This window comes from Moschus berezovskii, chromosome 10, assembly GCF_049115385.1.
Source record: "Moschus berezovskii isolate FMDL1 chromosome 10, NW_MosBer_1.0, whole genome shotgun sequence".
Classification (NCBI taxonomy): domain Eukaryota; kingdom Metazoa; phylum Chordata; class Mammalia; order Artiodactyla; family Moschidae; genus Moschus; species Moschus berezovskii.
Genome location: NC_142469.1, coordinates 89,108,485 through 89,129,396, shown reverse-complemented (window position 1 = coordinate 89,129,396; position 20,912 = coordinate 89,108,485). Strand labels below are relative to the sequence as shown.

The 20,912-nt window shown below is 37.2% G+C and overlaps 1 protein-coding gene across 10 annotated transcripts in view; it reads right to left on the bottom strand.

Moving 5' to 3' along the window:
• UTRN (utrophin) overlaps positions 1 to 20,912 on the bottom strand; it is a 567,941-nt gene that overhangs the window by 316,491 nt on the left and 230,538 nt on the right. For all 10 annotated transcript variants that reach the window (XM_055433618.2, XM_055433617.2, XM_055433621.2 and 7 more), the window contains 6 exons: positions 20,627 to 20,788; positions 20,067 to 20,204; positions 13,311 to 13,499; positions 12,282 to 12,454; positions 2,353 to 2,503; positions 984 to 1,159 (listed from right to left, as the gene is read on the bottom strand). In XM_055433618.2, coding sequence (XP_055289593.2) covers positions 984 to 1,159; positions 2,353 to 2,503; positions 12,282 to 12,454; positions 13,311 to 13,499; positions 20,067 to 20,204; positions 20,627 to 20,788 — 989 coding nt within the window. The remainder of the gene's footprint in view (positions 1 to 983; positions 1,160 to 2,352; positions 2,504 to 12,281; positions 12,455 to 13,310; positions 13,500 to 20,066; positions 20,205 to 20,626; positions 20,789 to 20,912) is intronic.

Sequence of the window (20,912 nt, the reverse complement as noted above, 5' to 3'; positions counted from 1 at the left end):
TTATGTTATAGTATAATACTGAACCTGATAAAGTATTAGATTAGCCTTTAACAAAACAATAATTTATCACTAAAATAATATATCATCTACAGAGTTAAAATTATCAGAAAAAAATATCTCGGAGATTTTAAACCAAAACTATCATTAACTCACCCTCTGAAGATGAAATGTATTAAGCAAAATATGAATCATCCATTAAATCCTGACTGTCTCAAACATAATTTCAAATAATGGTAAAGTAATACATGAAATAAAATGTGCAATGTTGAGTATTATATTCACTGGTAATCAAACATGTTTGCAACCAGAAGTATTAATAATATGTGGGGCAGTGCAACATAATCTGACATAAAAACACAATATAAATTATATTTACTATGTCATATAGATGAGGAACTGTATTATGTACACAGTACTGATGTATAAAGACACAGGGCACCCTCAGACACCAAGAATTCCTCAGTGAGACAGATTCCTCATCAAGACCCAGAGACCCTGTCAGGAAGCGAGGGAGGGAGAATCCTGCCCTGAAACCCTCATCTTCAGCCAGAGTCCAGAGTGTTCCTCCACCTACATCAAGTTCCTGTCACAGAGTCACTGTGTCATAATAAACAGTCAGAAAAACAGAGGAATGAAGATTTTTTTATATATCCGAGTAGAAAAGTTAGACTATGGATAGCCTTCTAAACATAGAAACACAAAAATACAGAATGTGGGACAGTGGAGGTCTTAAACGTCAACAAAACCCTTGTGAGAGCAAAAAGTGAAAGTGTTAGTCAGTCATGTCTGACTCTGCAACCCCAAGGACTGTAGCCTGCCAGGATCCTCGGTCCATGGGATTCTCCAGGCAAGAATACTGGAATAGCCATACCCTCCCCCAGTATCAAATGATAAAAAGGACTTGGAACTCATCATCTTGTATCTCAAAAGGTTCTGCCCAAATACCCTCACCCCTTGCCCTTGAGTTATCACGGCTTAATCACCTTGGCCGCCGATCCTTCACTTCTGCAGCGATTGCACCCCAGCGTTGGTTTAAACCTGCCAGCTTGTCCTTCAAGAAGCTTCCATCTGTCGGGGAGAGTTTCTGTATAATCCCATCCCCCGTTCTGTTTAGTGCTGCAAAACTCGGCTGGTGGCTGCTGATCCCCTCCTCGAGTTCCTGTAACAGAGAACCACTCAAGATTAACTCCACTGCTACATTAAATTGTTCTGAGGCAGTGAATCCATTCAGGTACCACGGAGTGGTGTCAATATAAGTGTTAGAGAAACAAAACCCTGGAAAGATATTTTATGTATATGAAAAAGGCATTTTTAACACTTTAATTACATTTCAATCAACAGATTAAATGAAATCTATTTTGAAATCTAACCCACTCTTAGGAATGTCATCAGGCAAAATACAACGAAAGAGAGCAGCCTAATAACATAAAATAAATAACAGCTTTTTGTATTGACATATAAGCATCAATCATGCTTGATTAAAGTGAATTCCTTATCCTCTAAACACGGGCTTGAAAGTGTCTCTTAAAAAACTGTTTAAATCCTCTACTCCCATATATTATTATGTCCTACCATATGTAAGTAAACCTCAATGTGCATTTTATTGAGACACTGCTTCACTGGTCTGTAAATTTTTAAGCAACGGATTAAGAAAGGATATTTTAAAGTCAAATTTAAGTACTTCTCTATGACTCTAAAAATAAGAAAAATGTATTAACATATTTATGAGAAAATAAAAGCATTCTCTAACTCCTCATAAACCTTCTACACTAAATATATTTTTAAAAATTAATAAAAGAGAAAATATTCTCAACAAGGGTAAATTGAAATTTTGACCATTATTTCTAAACACCTATTACTATCAGCAGAACTGATTTAGCTATTGTGTTCTATTTTCCCAAGACTGAATTAGACTTACATGAGCAGCTGCCCTGATATAACTCAAAAAATAATTTACTTTTAAAATAATGATCAATGATACAAAGAAAAATAAGATCTCTAAGTGTTTAACTATAGAAAATAAAGGTGAGGTATACAGATATCTTTTTGTCCTTGATAGAGTCTTGAGTATAAAATTTTATAAGTTCTGAATATAAAATTTTAAAAATAAAATTGTTTTCATATTTTTCACTAAAGAGTATTTTTATTTAAATTTCTTTAAATTTCTAATTTAAATTGGAAGACTATTTCTTTCTTAGACCTTTAAAACTGAAAACTAGAACTGGAACAAAAATGACAGATTGTCTGTATACCCCTGAGAAATTAATATTGTAGGCCCCTCCTTTTAAAACCTGTCTTAAATGGTGCATACTAAATAAGCCAAGTTTCCAGCCTCTTACAGAAAGCACTCACCTGCTGATGTATCCTGGCCTTCTCTAAGTCCAGACCACCGTCCGGAGCAAAAGTACCAGCCAGTAACTCTTCAGCTTCTGTTATCCAGTGTGTGAGGTCATTAAGGTCACAGTGGAACTGTCTCCATTCCTCCATAGCCCTATCAAAATAACTAAGGGACAACAAACAAAATAGGTTTCCAAACTTTCCAGGACCGTCTAGAAGCAATTTTCTAAAAAGGAAATTCAAATCTCATTTAAAATGAAAGCCTCAAAATGAGTGAATTCACAGCTCACTGCTCTATAAGACCAGTTTTCGTAATGGATTACTGTTAATGATTCCTCTTAGAGAAACATGCATCATACCAAGAGTAAAGCAATCTGCATATACCTCCCCCCTCAAATTCATGCACACAGACACACACACACTAGGCAACTTTCTAACTGAATAGAGAGGTATCTCTGGCTGCAAAAATCAAGATAGATTAGCTGCAGGCATGTTAACCCATCCAACTTTGAACACTTAACATTTCAGGTATCACGAAATGTAAAATATGATTAATTACTTTATTCTCTTAGGGAAAAAATAGAGTATTTTATTTCCAAAACACTTAGTTCCCAGCTAGAACAAAACCTAAAGGCCAAAACACTTCAGAATTTCCTTGCAGTCTATAAACTCTGTGCTACAGACTGAATTGTGTACCCCTCCAAAATCCGTATGTTGAAGCCCTAACCGTTAACACGACTGTATTTGGAGACAGCGTGTTTAGGGAGGTAATTAAGGTTAAATGAGATCATAAGTGTCAGTTTCTCAGTCATGTCCAACTCTTTGTGACCCCAGGGACTGTGGCCCAGCAGGCTTTTCTGGCCATGGGATTTCCCAGGCAAGAACACTGGAGTGGGTTGCCATTTGCTTCTCCAGGGGATCTTCCTGACCCAGGGATTGAGCACACATCTCCTGCATTGCAGGTGTATTCTTTACCATCTGAGCCACCAGGGAAGTCCAAATGAGGTCGTAGTGGTCACTAATCCCATAGGACTGTTGTCCTGATAAGAGAAAATGTCTGTTGTTTGGGCCATCTGCAGTATCTTATTATGGCTGCCCTAGCAGACAAACGTATACGCTGTGCGGTAACTAACCTGGTGTGTCTCACTGATCAGAACACACAGCTGGATGGGAAAGGCTGCAAAGCTCAGGGTGAGCAATGAGACAAGGACTACTAAGACTTCTGTTAAAACCTAACTCGTCAGAAACGAGGTAAAGTCAGACTCCAGTGATGTCGTATCCGGAACAAAATAAAATGAGGAGGAAAGGCCTTCTTGGCTTGGGATCCTATGTCATTTCTGTCTACCTTTTCATTTAGAATAATGGTACCAGGAGAAGTTTAGAAGAGATCTCAAAAATTTTAGTGACAATACAAAGTAGTTCATAATAAAAAGGTAATATTAACATTTTAAAAAGCAATAAAACGGTCCCTAACATTTCTAACTTCTAAATAATATTTATGTTTCCTTCTTCCATGAAAATCATTTTGAAAATTCAGTTAATATTTGCTGAGTGCCCACAAGGAAGCAACATTCTATTGGGCATGACAAAAATAAGAGCACTTCAAACAAATCATGATGAGAAGATATTAAGATAATCTTCACTATCATTTGTAAAAATGTAGCAAACATAAATTCTGACTTCTGAGATGGTGCAGTGTGAATAGAAAATATTGCTAGAAAGGCTGCTCAAAAGATCTAAAGACTGAGAATAGAAATGTTAAACTTAGTAAAGATAATTACCATCAAAACAGAACATAAATTCCAAATAAATCTAAGCATCATACTTGTGGATTTTATATTTAAAAAAAAAAATGACAGAGAGATCCATGTTCAGATGGGACTCAAAGAACTATCTCATCCTCTCTAATCCTGCCTGCTTATATGGGAGGCAGCAGGGAATTTTGAAGGACTATGAACTTCCAGAGACTCATAGGACTCAAAGTACAAGTCTTACCCCATCTATGGTTTGTATCTGAAACAGAAGCATGTAAACTTACTGCCTCTAATATTCCAACTTGATATATCCCTCCCAAACTCATCTTACTGCAAAGGAGGCGTAAAGGAGTTCTCAAAGAAAGATATCCGATTATTTTCAAGGTATTTGTCATTTACTACAGACCAATAATACTTTAAAAAAATTCATAGGCAAAACAGCATAGAGACCTCATGTAGACAAATGGACTTGGTGGTCACCAGGTGTAATTATCACCTATAACTGAAACCATGTAAGCACAGGATATTTGCCATTGCCTTGATGCTCTATGAAAAGAACAGAACAGAAAGGAGTACTCAAGTATTGCCTATAAAACTAGATATACAGGAAAGGGGGAAAATAAACATTTTAGGATAGGTTATCAAGGTTGGAAGAGGAAAGCAAAACAAAAATTAGAGGTATGAATAAGAACATAAACAACTAATGCATCCACATGCTGGGCCAGACCAAATAAGAGAGACAAATTCCCAACAAATGAAATCTAGGAAGCATAGAAAACAAAATAATAAAATAAAAATGTGATAGAGAAAAACTTTCTAACATAAGAGAACACTGTTCTGTGCTCAATTAAAAAAATATCTAGGAAAAAACTTATTTGCTAAAATTTTTATAATCACAAAACTGGCATGGATATTGGCAATCAACATAATCCACAATGTCCTTGAAATTCTGCCACATTAGCCAGATGCATGTATGCAAATGGGATAACTGAAAAAAGAAGAAACATAATCATATATACAACTGATGTGTCATAAGAAAGGCTAAGAAAATAAATTTTATACCCATATACCGAGGCGTACACACACACACACACACACAAATACACACAGTGCAGAAAAGGCAGAAGAAAGTTACCATACATCAATTCTACAAAACGAACAAAAAAAGCACAAAACTACCAAGCGATAGTCCTAGAGAGAAAGATGTAGACAAATTTTCAAACTCTTACTGAAGACACAGAAAGGATCCAAATGAATGAAAGGCTGCATTTCAAATTGACCATTTTTTCTAAAATTGACTGAAATTACTAAAATTTTACTGGAAGAATAAATATAGAAAAAGAATATGAATTTTAATGTTAGAATAATTAGGGAAAATTTACTGTGGTGGATTAAAAAAATTTATAGTGCTTTAAAAATGAAAATTCTGTGGTATTAGATTAAAATTGATGGTGTGATAAGGCAGAATTCAGTTCAGTTCAGTTCAGTCGCTCAGTCGTGTCCGACTCTCCGTGACCCCATGAATCACAGCACACCAGGCCTCACTGTCCATCACCAACTCCCGGAGTTCACTCAAACTCATGTCCACAGAGTCAGTGATGCCATCCAGCCATCTCATTCTTGGTCGTCCCCTTCTCCTCCCGCCCCCAACCTTTCAAAAATTAAATAAATATAAAGTAGAAATGTCTTTAAGTTATGATAAAGGAAGTATCACCAATGATAATGGAAAGCTGGATTATTCAGCAAAATGTATAGAGAAAACTGGCTGCTCATTTAAGAAAAATAAAGCAAAATAGAACAGATTAGTGTTTCTTAAACCAGGCTTCACAAAAAAAAGTCAGCTGGAAGTATTCAAGACGTAGATATGCATGGCCTCTATTCTTGCTACTAAAGAGCTGGTGGTGTATACAGACACAAAGAACAGACTTGTGGTTGCCAAAGGGGAGGAGAGATGGTGGAGGGACAGATTAAGAGTCTGGGATAAGCAGATCCAAACTACTACACACAGAATGGATAATCAACAGGGTCCTACTTTATAAGGAACCATAATGATAATGGCAAAGAATTTTTTAAGAGTTGGTGTATAGAAACACCAAACCTGTTCAGTGAAAAATAGCATGCGTGTTTTGATAGTTCAGTTCATTTTAGTCGCTCAGTCACGTCCGACTCTTTGCAATCCCATAACTGTAACAGCCCAGGCTTCCCTGTCCATCACCAAATCCCGGAGCTTGCTCAAACTCACGTCCATCGAGTCAGTGATGCCATCCAACCATCTCATCTTCTGTCGTCCCCTTCTCCTCCTGCCTTCAATCTTTCCCAGCATCAGGGTCTTTTCCAAGGAGTCAGTTCTTTGCACCAGGAGGCAAAAGTATTAGAGCTTCAGCTTCAGCATCGTCCTTCCAATGAATATTCAGGACTGATTTCCTTTACGATGGACTGGCTGGATCTCCCTGCAGTCCAAGGAGTCAACAGTCTTCTCCAACACCACAGTTCAAAAGCATCAATTCTTCAGCACTCAGCCTTCTTTATATTCCAACTCTCACATCCATACATGACCACTGGAAAAACTATGGCTTTGACTAGATGGACATTTGTTGGCAAAGTAATGTCTCTGCTTTTTGATATGCTGTCTAGGTTGGTCATGACTTTTCTTCCAAAGAGGAAGAGTCTTTTAATTTCATGGTGGCAATCACCATCTGCAGTGAATTTTGGAGCCCAAGAAAATAACCTCTCTCACAGTTTCCACTGTTTCCCCATCTATTTGCCATGAAGTGATGGGACCAGCTGCCATCTTAGCTTTCTGAATGTTGAGATTTAAGCCAACATTTTCACTCTCCTCTTTCACTTTCATTGAAAGGCTCTATAGCTCTTCTTTGCTATCTGCCATATAGGTAGTGTCATCTGTGTATCTAAGGTTATTGATATTTCTCCTGGCAATCTTGATTCCACCTTGTGCTTCATCCAGCCTGGCATTTCACATGATGTACTCTGCATATAAGTTAAATAAGGAGGGTGACAATATACAGCCTTGACATACTTTGTTCCTGATGGAACCAGTCTACTGTTCCATGTTCAGTTCTAATGTTGTTTCTTGACCTGAATACAGATTTCTCAAGAGGCAGGTAAGGTGATCTGGTATTCCCATCTCTTTAAGAATTTTCCACAGTTTGTTGTGATCCACACAGTCAAAGGCTTTGGCGTAGTCAATAAAGCAGAAATAGATATTTTTCTGGAACTTTTGCTTTTTCGATTATCCAATGGACGTTGGCAATTTGATCTCTGGTTCCTCTGCCTTTTTTAAATCCAGCTTGAACATCTGGAAGTTCTCCATTCATGTACTGTTAAAGCCTTGCTTGGAGAATTTTCAGCATGACGTTACTAGCGTGTGAGATTAGTGCAATTGTGTGGTATTTTGAGCATTCCTTGGCATTGCCTTTCTTTGGGATTGGAATGAAAACTGACCTTTTCCAGTCCTGTGGCCATTGCTCTGTTTTCCAAATTTGCTGGCATATTGAGTGCAGCACTTTCACAGCATCATCTTTCAGTATTTGAAATAGCTCAATTGGAATTCCATCACCTCCACTAGCTTTGTTTGTAGTGATGCTTCCTAAGGCCCACTTGACTTCACATTCCAGGCTGTCTGGCTCTAGGTGAGTGATCACACCATCGTGGTTATCTGGGTCATGAAGATCTTTTTTGTATAGTTCTGTGTATTCTTGCCACCTCTTCTTAATATCTTCTGCTTCTGTTAGGTCAATACTGTTTCTGTCCTTTATAGTACCCATCTTTGCATGAAATGTTCCCTTGGTATCTCTAATTTTCTTGAAGAGATCTCTAGCCTTTCCCATTCTGTTGTTTTCCTCTATTTCTTTGCATTGATCACTGAGGAAAACTTTCTCTCCTCTCCTTGCTATTCTTTGGCACTTTGCATTCAGATGGGTATATCTTTCCCTTTCTCCTTTGCCTTTCACTTTTCTTCTTTTCACAGCTATTTGTAAGGCCTCCTCAGAAAACCATTTTGCCTTTTTGCATTTCTTTTTCTTGGGGATGGTCATGATCACTGCCTCCTGTACAGTATCATGAACCTCTGCCCATAGTTCTTCAGGGATTCTGTCTATCAGATCTAATCCCTTGAATCTGTTTGCCACTTCCACTGTTTAATAGGGATTTGATTGAGGTCATACCTGAATGGTCTAGTGGTTTTCCCTACTTTCTTCAATTTAAGTCTGAATTTGGCAATAAGGAGTTTATGATCTGAGCCACAGTCAGCTCCCAGTCTTGTTTTTGCTGACTGAATAGAGCTTCTCCTTCTTGGGCTGCAAAGAATATAATCAATCTGATTTTGGTATTAACCATCTGGTGATGTCCATGTGTAGAGTCTTGTCTTGCGTTGTTGGAAGAGGGTATTTGTTATGACCAGTGCATTCTCTTGGCAAAGCTCTGTTAGCCTTTGCCCTGCTTCATTTTGTACTTCAAGGCCAAACTTGCCTATTACTCCAGGTATCTCTTGGCTTCGTACTTTTGCATTCCAGTCCTGTATAATGAAAAGGACATCTTTGGGGGATGTTAGTTTAAGAAGTTCTTGTAGGTCTTCATAGAACTATTCAACTTCAGCTTCTTCAGCATTACTGGTTGGGGCATAGACTTGGATTATTGTGATATTGAACAGTTTGCCTTGGAAACGAACAGAGATCATTCTGTTGTGTTTGAGATTGCACCCAAGAACTGCATTTTAGACTCTTCTGTTGACTATGAGGGCTACTCCATTTCTTCTAAGGGATTCTTCTTGCTCACAGCAGTAGATACAATGGTCATCTGAGTTAAATTTGCCCATTCCAGTCCATTTTAGTTCACTGATTCCTAAAATAGTGTTCACTCTTGCTGTCTCCTGTTTGACCACTTCCAGTTTGCCTTGATTCATGGACCTAACATTCCAGGTTCCTATGCAATATTGTTCTTTACAGCTCTCCACAAGATAGTGGAGTAGAAGGACATGCACTCATCTTCTTTTGTGAGAACTCCAAAATTACAACTTGCTGCTGAACAACCATCAACAGGAGAATGTTGGATCCCACCAAAAAAAGATAGTCCACAACCAAGGGTAAAGGAAAAGCCCCAGTAAGATGATATGAGAGGCAAAATCACATTTAGAATCAAACTCCATACCCACCAGAGACACTCAGAGGGCTCAAACAAAACTTGTGCATACCATGAGACCCCACAGAGACTAAGCCAGACCTGCCTTTGAGTGTTTGAGTGTGTCCTGTGGAGGTACGGGTCAGCAGTGGCCTGCTGCAGGGGTTGGGGCTCTGGGTACAGCAGACCTGGGTGTGGCATAAGCCCTCTTGGAGAAGGTCACCATTAATCCTACCAGAGAGCCACCAGAACTTACATAGGACTGGGGAAACAGACTCTTGGAGGGCACAAACAAAATCTTGTGCACACCAGGAGCCAGGAAAAAGGAGCAGTGACCTCACAAGAGACTGACCGACACTTGCCCGTGAGGGTCCAGGAGTCTCCAGCGGAGGCATAGATCGGTGGTAGCCTGCTGCAGGGTCAGGGGCACTAAGTGTGGCAGTGCGTGCACTGGACCTTTGGAAGGAGGTCTCCATTATCTTCATTACCTCCACCATAGTTTGGTCTCAGGTCAAACAACAGGGAGGGATCACAGCCCTGACCATCAACAGCAAGTTCGATTAAAGATTTACTAAGCATGGTCTCGCCCATCAGAATAAGACCCAGTTTCCCCCAGTCAGTCTCTCCCATCAAGAAGCTTCCATAGGCCTCTTATCCTTATCCCTCAGAGGGCAGACAAAATGAAAACCACAATCACAGAAAACTAATCAAACTGATCACATGGAGCACAGCCTTGTCTAACTCAATCAAACTATGAGACATGCCATGTAGGGCAACCCAAGATGACAGATCATGGTGGAGAGTTCTGACAAAATGTGGTCCACTGGAGAAAGGAATGGCAGACCAATTCTTGCCTTGAGAACCCCATGAATAGTATGAAAAGGCAAAAAGATATGAAACTGAAAGATGAACTCCCCAGGTCAGTAGGTGCCCAATATGCTACTGGAGAAAAGTACAGAAATAACTCCAGAAAGAATGAAGAGATGGAGCAAAAGCAGAAACAATGCCCAGTTGTGGATGTGACTGGTGATGGAAGTTTTGATAGGGATTATATTGAATCTGTAGATTGCCATGGTTAGTACGTACACTTTAACAATATTAACTCTTTCAATGAATGAGCACAATATATCTTTCCATTTATTTGTTGTCTTCAGTTTCTTTTATTAGTGTCATACAGTTTCCAGATACAAGTCTTTTACCTCCTTGGTTAAATTTATACTTTGGTATTCTATTCACTTTGATGCAATTATAGACAGGATTTTTTTTCTTAAAGTTCTTTTTCTGAGACTTTGTTATTACGGTATAGAAATGCAACAGATTTCTGGATATTAATTTTGTATCCTGCAATTTTACTAAATTTGTTAGTTCTAGTAGTTTTTGATGGAGTTTTTAGAATTTTCCATATATAGTATCAATCCCTTCAATAAGCAGTGTTGAGGAAACTGGACAGCTACATGTTAAAAAAAAAAAAACTAGACCATTTTCTCACATTATATTCAAAAGTAAACTCAAAATGGATTAAAGACTTAAGTGTAAGACCTGAAGCCATAAAGCTCCTAGAAGAAAATATAAGCAATATGCTTTTTGACATAGGTCTTAGCAGTATTTTGGGGGGATGTGTCTCCTCAAACAAGGACCACAAGAGCAAAACCATACAAATGGGACTATATCAAACTAAAAAGCTTTTGCACAGCAAAAGAAACTATCAACAAAATGAAAGGGCAACCTGCCACCCAAGAAGTTACTTGCAAATGACATCTGACAAGGGGTTAATACCCAAAATACGTAAAAACTCACACAACTCAATATCAAAAAATCAAAGAATCCAATTAAAAAATGAGCAGAGGCTGAAGAGACATTTCTCCATAGAACATTTACGAAAGGCCAACAGTTTCACGAGAAGATTCCCAACCAGTGTCATTAGGGAAACACAAATTAAAACCACAAAGAAACATCACCTCACACCTGTTAGAGAGACCATCATCAAAAAGACAAGAAATACCAAGTGCTAGTTTGGATGTGGAGAAAAGAGAATCCTTGTCCACTAGTGGTAGGAATGTAAATTTGTACAACCACTATGGAAAACAGTAAAAGGATCCTCAAAAAATTAAAAATATAACTACTCTATAATCCAGCAATTTCACCTCTTGGAATACATCCAAACAAAATGAAAACTAACTTGAAAAGATACCTGCACCTTCATGTTCATAATAGCTTTATTTACAATAGTCAAGATAGAGAAACAAATGTCTATCAACACATGAATGGATAAAGAAGGTATGTGTGTGTGTGTGTGTATATATATATATACACACAAATATGTATATGCATATATATATATATATATGCACTTAGCTATAGAAAGAATGAAACCTTGTCATTAGCAACAACATGGATAAACCAAAAGGGTATATGCTAAGTGAAATAGGTCAGACAGAGAAAGACAAATACTGTATGTTTTTACTTATATGTAGAATATAAAAACAAAAGAAAAGACTCACATATACAGAGAACAAACGGTGAGCGGCAGGGGGCTCGCTCGGGGCAGCAGGGCTTCCCAGAGGAGAAAAGAGTAAGTGGAATGGGCGACACAGGTAAGGAAGGATTAAGGGAAACAAACTACTAGTATAAAATAAACATGTTACAGAGATTTAATGCACAGCACAGATCAGTCCTGGGTGTTCATTGGCGGAAGGAGAAGAGGACGACAGAGGATGAGATGGCTGGATGGCATCACTGACTCGATGGACATGAGTCTGGGTAAACTCCGGGAGTTGGTGATGGACAGGGAGGCCTAGCATGCTGCAGTCCATGGGGGTCACAAAGAGTCGGACATGACTGAGAGACTGAACTGAACTGACCTGACCTGAACAGGGAATATAGTTTATAATATTGTAACAATTTGTATCTTACAAAATATGTAAAAATATTGAATTACAATGTTGTTCACCTGAAACATATAATATAATAATTCAACTATGCTTTAATAAAAATAAAGTAATATGAATTTACAGGTCTTTTAAAGAATTAAATATTAAATTAATTTGCACATACCCTTTACGATCATTGTACATTCTATTAATTCTGTCCCATTTTGCATTCAACTGAGTAAGTGTATCCCGAATCTGAATGGCTTCAGGTCCAGAAGCTTCAAGGATAACATCCGGTTGTTTTTCATGAATGACTGCAATCTGCTCTCCAAGTTTGTCCAATTGGTCTTTGATATTCTACAAAGATATTTTCATAAATTAACAAAAGCCAGCAAAGAGATGTAAGAAAGGAATCACAAGAAACCAAAAGTTTATATTGAACAAGTTACTTAAAAATAATGATCCATAATTGCTGCTCATCAAAACTGGAAACTTTAAAAAAAAAATAATATCCAGTACAGGCCAAAGCATAAGGTATGCTACATAATATCCTAACAGTGGGGAAAAACATCCTGTGATGTTCAAAGTGGCATTTGTACAGGACATAAAAAGCTTTAATAAGATTCTGTAAAGGTAATGAAGTGTTTTAAAGCTAGAAATTACATATACTTTCAAACATCTAATAATGCTAATTTAAATGACAAAACTGAGTTTTCAGATAAACGTATCAACTCTATCAGCGTTCATTATGGCATGATACAAAAATGCAATCAAAATATATGCGTCTTGATGATATCAAATCGTTTTTGCAAATTACCTGAAAACTTTCAGACCCCTAATTAACTTATAATCAACATGACATTCCATTTCCAACCACTAGACAATCAAATCGTTGGGGTGCTGACATTTTACATCAAATGACAATCAAGTTTCCAATATAGTAATATAATTTATGCATGTGTTTGATTTTAAAATATCTCTGATGTTGCAAAAAAAAACTGTGTACGTTTAAAAATCCATACCAACTATTAATAAATTAAAATTTTTGACAGAATTTCATTGGCAGTATAGGAAAAGTTTGTTTTTCATACATATTATTAATTCCTTGGCACAAATGTAAAAGGCTAAAGACCATTTAAGTAGGCACAGTGACAAATTCCTTGCTTTATTTCTATTAACTGCAGGTATTCAAATGTACTGCCTGGATATTTACCTTCAGAGAATCTTCCTGAAACGAGAATTCTTCATAGACAACAGAGCTTAGCTCTGGAGCATTAAGTGATAATTCAACATCATCCATGGATAGTAAAACTTTGTTAATTTCAACCAGATAATCTGTGGGAAGGGGTGGTGATCTAATTCCAGAAGCGAGCTGACTTGTTCTCTGTTGAATAGGGACCGCCTGTATAGACATCAATAATAGCAATACACATCTCTTAGAATATCCCCACAATGAACAGCAGTAAATAAAAAACTTTTTAAAAAATCAACATTATTTTGTGGAGAAATTCAATACCATAAGCAGAAATTTTAAAACTTGCTTTAATTTTTTAAAAGTTTCCCTGCACTGCTATGGAAACCATTAACAATCTCTCTGTAGCCTGCTGTTAAAAGGCTTAAATAAGCTGTTAATGCTTGAAAGCTTTTTCTTTAAGACTTATACCACTAAACTCATTTAGAAAATAGGAAAGCATAACGACTCCTTTCCAAAGTTATTGAAGAAATGAGAATATGATGCAAATCATGAAATTCTGTATGAAATACAAATTTTAATACCATGTTATTATTATTAATAATAATAATACCACTATTATTACACTCCCTTTTTTATTTATTTTCACAATTAGATTAAACACTTCTGGGCCTTGCTGGTGAAAAAGTAAATAAGGGTGAAACATGTATTTGTAACATAACATAGCAAATGCAATGGGAGGTTTAATTAAAATAATACCCAGGCAAATCTTAATCTTTGAGAACAGTAAAACACAATATGAATGCCCTATATAAGACGATAGGTCCTACCATGCTAAATTCAGACAAGTTCTAACTTAGGTGGACAATTAGTTATCCTAGTGTAGTATTTTCTGTATCCTCTAATCAGAGCTTTCTAAACAGTAAAGTGCTCTCTGGGATAGGCCATTAGTCCCTGGGTTCAAGTCCTTTACTCTTTGACAGCTACCAGTTAATAATTGCTGTCCACTGCTTGCCAATGGTCAAAGAGCATCCGACTCATGAATTAGGGTAGTTTCCTTGATACTTTCATCAGATTTCTATATTGAACTGAAAAATGGTCCTCCTCTGAAAACTCAAAGATGACACTGAAAAGGCTTTCCTGGTGGCTCAGTGGTAAAGAATCCGCCTGTCAGTGTAGGAGACATGAGTTTGATCCCTGATCCAGGAAAATCTCACATGCTATGGAGCTGCTAAGCCCGAGTGCCACAGCTGCTGAACCTGTGCTCTAAAGCCTGAAGTTGCAACTACTGAGCCCATGTGCCGAAACTACCGAAGCTTGTGCGCTATAGAGCCTGTGCTCTGCAACAAGAGAAAGCACTGCGATGAGAAACCCACATACCATAACCACAGAAAAAGGATGTGCAGCAAAAAAGACCCAGTACTACCCTAAATAAATAAATAAATTAAAATGTTTTTAAAGATGACAGTGAAAATAGTCATAACTAAAAATGGTTACAATTCCTAAATGAGACCTAAAACCAAGATTAAAAACAGTGAATGATTAGGATGGTGTTTACTCTTGCAGTCTGCATTTATCTGTCTCCTACAATTTAATAAACTACGACTTTCATCAATTGATAGGCAGTCCTGAATAGCCAAGTGAGAGAAGCAAGTCCACTGATTTCTTAACTGTATCCACAGGTTTGTTTCCACCTGACACTAATATTAATTTTATTAGACTAATGACACACATTCAAATTTCATTCAGAAAACATGTTGAGGTATTTACTTGTATGACTAAGAAGGCAAACTATACATTTTAAGAAAATATAAAAGAAGGCTGAAAAAAAATGCGTTCACTCAAGAACCAATTTAAATAAAAAGATGTGAAATAGGATGGGGAAAATGTATAGCAAAACCAATACAATATTGTAAAGTAATTAGCCTCCAATAAAAATAAATAAATTTATATTTTTTAAAAAGTCCAAAAACAAAGATGTGAAATATTTCTTAATAATATCTTTTTTCAGATTTTAATTTTAAACAGGCCAATTTTTTGACACATCATAAAAAGAAACTCAGTTGTTCCTCTTCTTAACTTTAAGGAAAAAGAAAAAAGACACCAAGAGAGTACTTAACAGGCTGAGTAATCCCAGCAAAGGAGTAAAAAGACTGGGACCTGTTCTCTGACTTGGCTTCCGCATCTATCAACCAGTGTCTTGCTCAGAGAGCCTCTGTTTTTGCAAGACCAAAAATTACTCTAGGCCTCCAGCTATATTTGATCTGTGCTTGTAGGACATTCAACTTTACAGCACTTTCCTCATTAGCATCACTAAACATTATATGCCAGACTGTCTTTTTCCTCAATCTGCAGTGTTGGATGACTGGTGAGAGTCACTTGTATACCTTAACAAGCACTACAGGGCGAGGAATTCTGTGCTGTTTCTTCAGTTATACAGCAGATTGTGATTCTGCAAGGTCACATGTATCCAGAGTCACGGTGAACTGGGCAGGACAATCGGTATTATAAATAGAAAGTTCGAAGGGTTTTTCTTTTAAAAAAAGAAAAACTATGTTCATTAAATACTATATTATTCTATTAATGCATACATGTATGCTCAGTCATTTTGGTCATGTCCCACTCTTTGTGACTCCCTGGAGAGCCCACCAGGCTCCTCTGTCCGTGGGATACTCCAGGCAAGAATACTGGAGTGGGTTGCCACGTCCCCATCCAGTGGATCTTACCAACCCAGGGATCAAAACCAAGTCTCCTGCATCTCCTGCATCACAGGCAGATTTTTCACCCACTGAGCCACCTTGAAGGCCTTTCTACTAATACTATACACATAATATAGGATTTCCTGAGTGAGCTTCTGTACCCTTGCAGAAGCAGCAAGGCCATTCAAGATTCAAATATAAGCTTACTATATTCCCCAAATAGGTGTTATCCCAAGAGAGTGATCAATCAAAACACCGGAGGAGAAAAATAACATCCTCAAGACCTAACCTAGACTTTACTTCTCGATATTTTTATTTTTAAAGAATTCAGCTAGAACACAAAAATACAGATATATACAAGGTAGCACTAAAATTAGACAATACTACATATGCACCTCATGTCATACAGCAACCTAAATTCCAGATACATTAAAAAATTGATTTTAAATGACACTTTACAAACATTTCCCATGGGCAGAGGAGCCTGGCAGGCTATTGGCCATGGGGACCAAAAGTCGGACATACCTTAGCAACTAAACCATTACCACTATTACAAACATTTTCTAAGTTTTGTTTTTATTAAACCTTAGGGAAAACTTCCCTAGTGGTTCAGACAATAAAGAATCTGCCTGCAATGCAGGAGATCTGGGTTTGATTCCTGGGAACGAAAGATCCCCTGGAGAAGAGAATGGCAAGCTATTTCAGTATTCTTGCCTGGAGAATTCCATGGACAGAGGAGTTTGGCGAGCTACAGCTCGTGGGGTTGCAAAGCGACGGACGTGACAGAGAACTAACACTAACACACTTCTAGGGAGAACTTGGAACTAAACAGAGTTGAACATTCGTCAACTCTCTGGAGGATGACAGTTTTTAAAAAAACTCAAAAAGGAAAAACCTAGTCACGTATGGCTAAACAAAAATTTTATTTTTTTTTATTTTTTTTTAAGTGTTATATTTCTTTTTTTTTTTATTGGAGGCTAATTACTTTACAATATTATATTGGTTGGTTTTGCCATACATTGACATGAATCCGCCCCGGGTGTACATGTGTTCCCCATCTTGAACCCCAATGGTTGCATATTAAAAGTAGAATAATTAAAACATAAAAATCAATAAGATGATACGTTTAAAGCAAATATGACAAGGTTAATAGTTTTAGTTTATGAAGAGCCAGCATATAATTTAAAATAGCAATACCCTATTAAACAAATGAGAAAAGGCCATTCAATACGTATTTCAAATAAGAAAATGAGTCCTTATTTGAGTTTACATCACAATTTTTTAAAAGCCACCTATATCACTTTGTAGGAGAAATGATGTAAAAGGCAGTAGATAAAAAAGAAAATGATAGACAGGAGCCCCTCTGTGCTCTCAGGGGAGACTCTGGAGGCCTCTGACCTGAGGGATTATTTATATTATAAACACGGACGGAAGAGAAGGAGACACTGAGGATGAGTGTGATCCTGACTGAAAGCTTAATGTCCCTTCCCTGACAAAAACTAAGGCCTCTGATCATGGTGTGTCAATGTAGATTTATCAGCTGCAGCACACATATCTCTCTGGGGCGGGATGTTGATAAAGGAAGAGGCTGTGTGTGTACTGGGGGTGAGGGGACAGGCTGTATGCAGAAACTCTTTGCTGTGAACCCAAAGCTGCTCTAAAAAATAACGTCTATTTTAAAAAACAAACAAGAAATTTAATGTCCCTTCGCAATAGGCTCTGGTTCCCCACTGCCTGTCACCTCCTTCCATTTCCTCTCTTCACCAATCTCCACCCAATTCTCCTGTCACTCCTTTTCCCATTTCCAACCTGAATTCATAAGGAGGTTGAAGTGAAAGTGTTAGTAGCTCAGTCATGTCTGACTCTGCGACCCCATGTAGCCTGCCAGGCTCCTCGCTCCAAGGGATTCTCCAGGCCAGAATACTGGAGTGGGTAGCTATTCCCTTTTCCAGGGGATCTTCCCAACTCAAAAATTAAACCCAGATTTCTCTTTACCATCTGAGTCACCAGGGAAGCCCAATAATGAGGTTAATCCAAATGAAAACTCACTAAGGAGGAAGCGAAAGAATTTTTTCAGCTAAAATCCTTCTCACGCTCCAGCTTTCCATAGGTGCTCACACCATCCAATCCTTTCTAGGCCCTTTCCCCACCTCCTCTCATCCACATAAACTTTTTCAAATCATTTTACCGGGGGTAAAATATTGTCCATAGCATGCAGTGGCTCACTGGTCACCCAAAAAAAGAGAAAAGAAAGAAAAGGAACGAAAACAAGTCCTGTAAACTGGTGGTCCTCAATGCTGACTGTACCTTAGACTCATCTATAAAGGTTTCTTTTTCAAGTCTCCACACCTAGGCACAACCTGAAAGAATCTGAGTTAACTGGTTTGAGGCTTGATTTTATTTAAGCTACTCAAGGGAGTCTAATGTTCACAGTTAACAGTTTTAAAAACTATAGATTTGAAGAAGTATATAGGTTAATGTAAGAAGGACAAAAATGTTTTAATATTTTAAAATAATTTTATTTATAATAACTAATGCTAGTGAACCAAACTGAAGCCACCCTGTAATAGTATACATTAGTATTTTCAAAAAGCAAATGTATTTATGTATTAAAAGTCTAAACATTATCTCTATTTTGGATCATTAATGATTTCTGATTTGGGGCCCAAAGATGAAGTTCCAGAGTTGAAAGTTACCTTTAAAAGCAACAATTAAACAAAGAACTATAATATAATCTAAAAGATGTTAGAAATAAAAATGGAAACGAGTCTTAAGAGACAACATATTTTTCACATAAAATAAGAAGATAAAACTCACACCAGGGAATAACAATAAAATTAGCAAGATTCCAGAGGTCCTAAAGCACCAGTTGAGAAAAAGTAGAAAGAACCAGTATAGCTGTACTATACGGGGAATGACAGTGAATCACAGAGGTGGCAGAGGTCAAACCAAAGCCTCTATATTTCATTACAGTGACAAATCTTACACTTAAAACTTTTCTGCATTTCACAATATTCCTGAACAAGTTCTTTGGAATAGGAATCGTATGATCAGCCATGACTTGGGGGGTGAGGAATAATCCCGAGAAAAATACAGAAGGTGGGCTGGAGCTATGGAAAGCCTGGGGAATAACTAATAGGTAAAAATCAGGAGTCTGAATTATGGAAGGGATAGAGGACTTAGGAAGTTACTTTCCCAGGTTCATAAAACAAGTAACTGGTAGAACTGGATTCAACTGCCAGTTCAGGCCCGTATCTTATTTCATTTGGACCTAATGGTTTTAATCCTTCCTCAGTGTGGTGTGAGGAGCAAAGCTTATGAGGAACAGGAAATGATTGAGAAGATTTTGAGGTTTCTACCTTGAGAATGGGTAGTTTTGAAAAGTAATTAACTAAGATAGGGAATAAAGTAGGAGACAGGTTGGAGGTAGTAAGAGGACTAGTTCAACTTGGAACCTGTTACAAGGCAGCAGCATAAACAGATGGAGACATCAATAGACAGCAAGCCAAGAAACCTGAATCTTCTAGTAGATTCCAACATCATCAACGAAAACAGGTTCTAGGATTACCTAACAGACCTCTAAGGAACACCAGAATATTTACAATGCAGCTGCAAAGATGGTCATTGAAAAGGGAGCTGGTGGTGAATCCTTTTCCAGAATATAAATCATATTTTATCAATGTCACAAATTTAGTTATTTATAAACTAGAATTTTTTTAAATGTGGTCAAGACCTCCACAAATAAAATACAGAACTGAAGGAGGAAGTCACACCCCAAAGCTTTTTAAAACATTATCAGAAATCTAAAAGGGATGACCTATAATAGTTTTATGTTTCTATTTTCTTAGTGTTGCCTCATCCAAAAATATAAACCTATCCAGCAATACACTAAAGAAAAGAGAAGGAAATACCATTGCAATTGGTTTGTTTTGAGACATCATTGATTTGATGTCTCGTTGATTTGAGAAATCATTTCTCAAATGATTTGAGAAATCATTTGATTTGCAACATCAAACATCTGAACGGCAAGAGCTGAAAAAGTTATTTAAGTGGAAAAGAATCTCCCCCATGACTATACCTTAGTTTTGTTGTATCTTGTGTGCAAAAGTAGTAACTGCAAACGGATCTTTTCTTTTTTAGTATCTTCCATAGGCTGATGCAACATTTGTTCTCCTCTTTGTAGAACTTCCTCAATCTGGGCTCTCTCCTCATCCATCTGAATGTTTGAAAGATATAAATTACTCAAAAGAGAAAAGCACAGGTCAATTACTATCAGTTCCAAGCAGAACCAACCTACAAAGTATAGTATAGTCAACATATGTTTATCTGGATGATACACAACAAATGTTTGTTTTTTCTTAAAATATTTTATATATGAAATTAAAATAGCTCATAAAGACTGCTAGTTTAGAAGTTAAATAGCACTAAGATAACACTATCATCAGAAAATATGTCAATTTTGTAAGATATTGTGTTAATCACGTGAAAAATCTTACATTGACACTTTGCAGAAAATCACATTTAAATCTGTTCTATCATGTTTGGCAGATATCTGGGTAAACATCACTAGTGCAAAGATGTAATTAACAGAGAAGAAAAGTGACAACACCATGGTTTTGAAAATCTCCTTGAACCAACCTTTTCATCTTCATCACTGGGTTCCAAGTGTTTTTCCATAACTTTTAACATATCATCTATGTCACTTTCCAATTTTTCCAAGTCAGAGAAAGGCACACCAACTTCAAATGCTTCACTGGTGACCAGACACGGGTATGATAACTGTTCCTGGCCAATTAGCAACTGTGGAGGGAAAAATGCTCTTTGAAAAGACAGTCTTAACTTGACCTTTCACCATTAATCAGTGTCAAGAAAGAACTAGCATTTATTTGAATTGACTTCAGTTTATGCATTCACACAGCAATAA